This window comes from Sphaerodactylus townsendi, linkage group LG03 (genome assembly GCF_021028975.2).
Source record: "Sphaerodactylus townsendi isolate TG3544 linkage group LG03, MPM_Stown_v2.3, whole genome shotgun sequence".
NCBI lineage: Eukaryota > Metazoa > Chordata > Lepidosauria > Squamata > Sphaerodactylidae > Sphaerodactylus > Sphaerodactylus townsendi.
Window position 1 is genome coordinate 149,824,594 of NC_059427.1, and position 2,267 is coordinate 149,826,860.

General features: G+C 59.0%; 1 protein-coding gene across 1 annotated transcript in view; it reads left to right on the plus strand.

Annotated features, from left to right (window-relative positions):
- The first annotated feature begins 1,409 nt into the window (after positions 1-1,409).
- The window catches only part of QARS1 (glutaminyl-tRNA synthetase 1), a 28,494-nt gene continuing 27,636 nt past the window's right edge, over positions 1,410-2,267 (plus strand). The window contains exon 1 of the mRNA XM_048487486.1: positions 1,410-1,553. Coding sequence (XP_048343443.1) covers positions 1,410-1,553 — 144 coding nt within the window. The remainder of the gene's footprint in view (positions 1,554-2,267) is intronic.

Here is a 2,267-nt window from a genome sequence, read left to right on the forward strand (position 1 = left end):
GACCCCCAAAGGGGGTGCCCCATCCCCCATTGTTTCCATTGGGAGCTAATAGTAGATGGGGCTTCCCTTTGAAGGTCCATAACTTTGGACCCCCTGAACCAAACTTCACTAAACCTGGGTGGTATCATCAGGATAGTCTCCTGAAAGTAGCCTGAAATTTTGGTACTGCTAACTTAAACATTGCTCCCCTGACAGGCACACTCAAATTTTCCCCAGATTCTGGTCCCTTCTGAGTGGATTTAAAGGGAGAATCTGGGCTCCCTAGATTTAAAAACTTTGAAAGTATTGTCAAAGGCTTTCACAGATGGATTCAACTGGTTGTTGTGGGTGTTCTGGCCATGTGTCAGTGGTCTGGTAGATCTTGCTCCTAACATTTCGCCTGCATCTGTGGCTGGCATCTTCAGAGGCGTATCACAGAGAGGAGTCTGTAATAAGAGAAGTCTGGACACAGTGTATAACAGACTTCTCTCTGCGATACACCTCTGAAGATGCCAGCCACAGATGCAGGTGAAACATTAGGAACAAGATCTACCAGACCACGGTCATGCAGCCTGGAAAACACACAACAAACAACATTGAAAGCGATGCTATTTGTGGGCTGGGTGGGGAATCGACCCTGAAACAGCATCATTTTCAACTAGGGAGCCCAGATTCTCCCTTTAAAGTGGATTTAAAAGGAGAATCTGGGCTCCCTAGTCTAAACAACATTAAAAGTGATGCTGTTTCAGGGTGGATACCTCCACCACCACCACCACCACCCCCCGCCCCAAACAGCAACACGTCCAATGTTGTTTCAACTAGGGAGCCCAGATTTGTGAGTTGGGGCACGTTCTATAATGTGATTGTGACTTTGAGATGACCTGGTGCAAAAATTGTTCCTTGGTCATAGCGGGGGGGGGGGGGGGGCGGCCTTTGGTCGTGGGGAGGCCGTCCACATGGGAGGGGGGGTGCAAAACTCAGCTTTTGCACCGGGCTCCATTTCCCCCAGCTACGCCTCTGGAGGCCAGGTGGGCAAAGGAGCACCCACGCCTGCAACCCAAAAAGATGGGGGTGGGGGGGGGGGAGCGCCCAGCATCCTTCCCCGCGCGCACAACGCGGCCCCTTCCCACTCCCCTCCACTCGCTCGGCGCCAGGCAAATGGCTCTGCCGCAGTGAGCCGCCCCGAACCGGCTGCGCCGCCGGCAGCATCCCCCCGCCTCGCGCCCGCCCGGGGCTCGGGCCGCCTGAAGGCGACATTGCGGCGGCAGCGGACCCCTCTCCTTCCAGCAGCCCCCCTGGCCGCGCGCGCCCTGCCTCCCCTTGACGCGCCCGGGCGCTGCGCCACCGAGGGCGCGCCCGCTCCGCCGGGACCTGCCCGTCTCTTTACCTGGTAGCTGAGGAGGCAGCCGGGCTCGTCGGTGCCCGCGGGCATGGCTGGCGCTCGGCTGGAAGGGGGGCTCGCCGCGGGCCGCCGCTCCTGGGCTCGCCTCCCTGGAAGGCGCCGCTGCCAGCCGTCTCCAAAGCCGCCCGGTGCCCAGGCGCCGCGTGCCGCGCTGTCTCCTCCCGCCTCGCCGGCTGGCCAATCCCTGCCCTGAGACTCAGCCGCCGGGGAGGGCTGGGCGGGGGGGGGGGGGGGACAGCCCCAAAGGGAGGGGGGGGGGGGGGGGGGGGGGGGGCGCCAATGAGGCTGGGGGAGCGGGCGGGGAAAGGAGGGAGGAGGAGATGGATGGAATGGAAAGAGGGGAGGAGCTAAAGGGGGGGCAGGGAAAGGGGGAAGGGGCGCGAGGGGCGTGGTGAGAAGGGACAGGTGATGGGGGCAAGGTGGAGGGGAGAGGCGGGGCGATCGCGTTCGGGGCATAGAATGGTTTGGGGCAGGGATCTTCAAACTATGGCCCTCCAGATGTTCAAGAACTACAATTCCCATCAGCCCTGCCACTTGGCCATGCTGGCAGGGGCTGATGGGAATTGTAGTCCATGAACATCTGGAGGGCCATAGTTTGAAGACCCCTGGGGGGGGGGGGGTGGAATGGGAAGGCAGAGTTCAAGAGAAGCTGGGCTGTGAGGGACAGGCTGACCTGGGCTCCTCCTGCTTCCCAGTCCAGCCCCTGAGTTCGTTTTTTGGGGAACAGACTTGAGGTTTCTCCTGCCTGCCTCTGCTCTTGCTTCTGTTTTGGCCTGGGGATCAGAAGCCCATTTCTGGGAACCGGAAGGCCATTTCCCGCTATCTAGGAGGATAAATATTTATTATTATTATTATTATTATTATTATTATTATTATTATTATTATT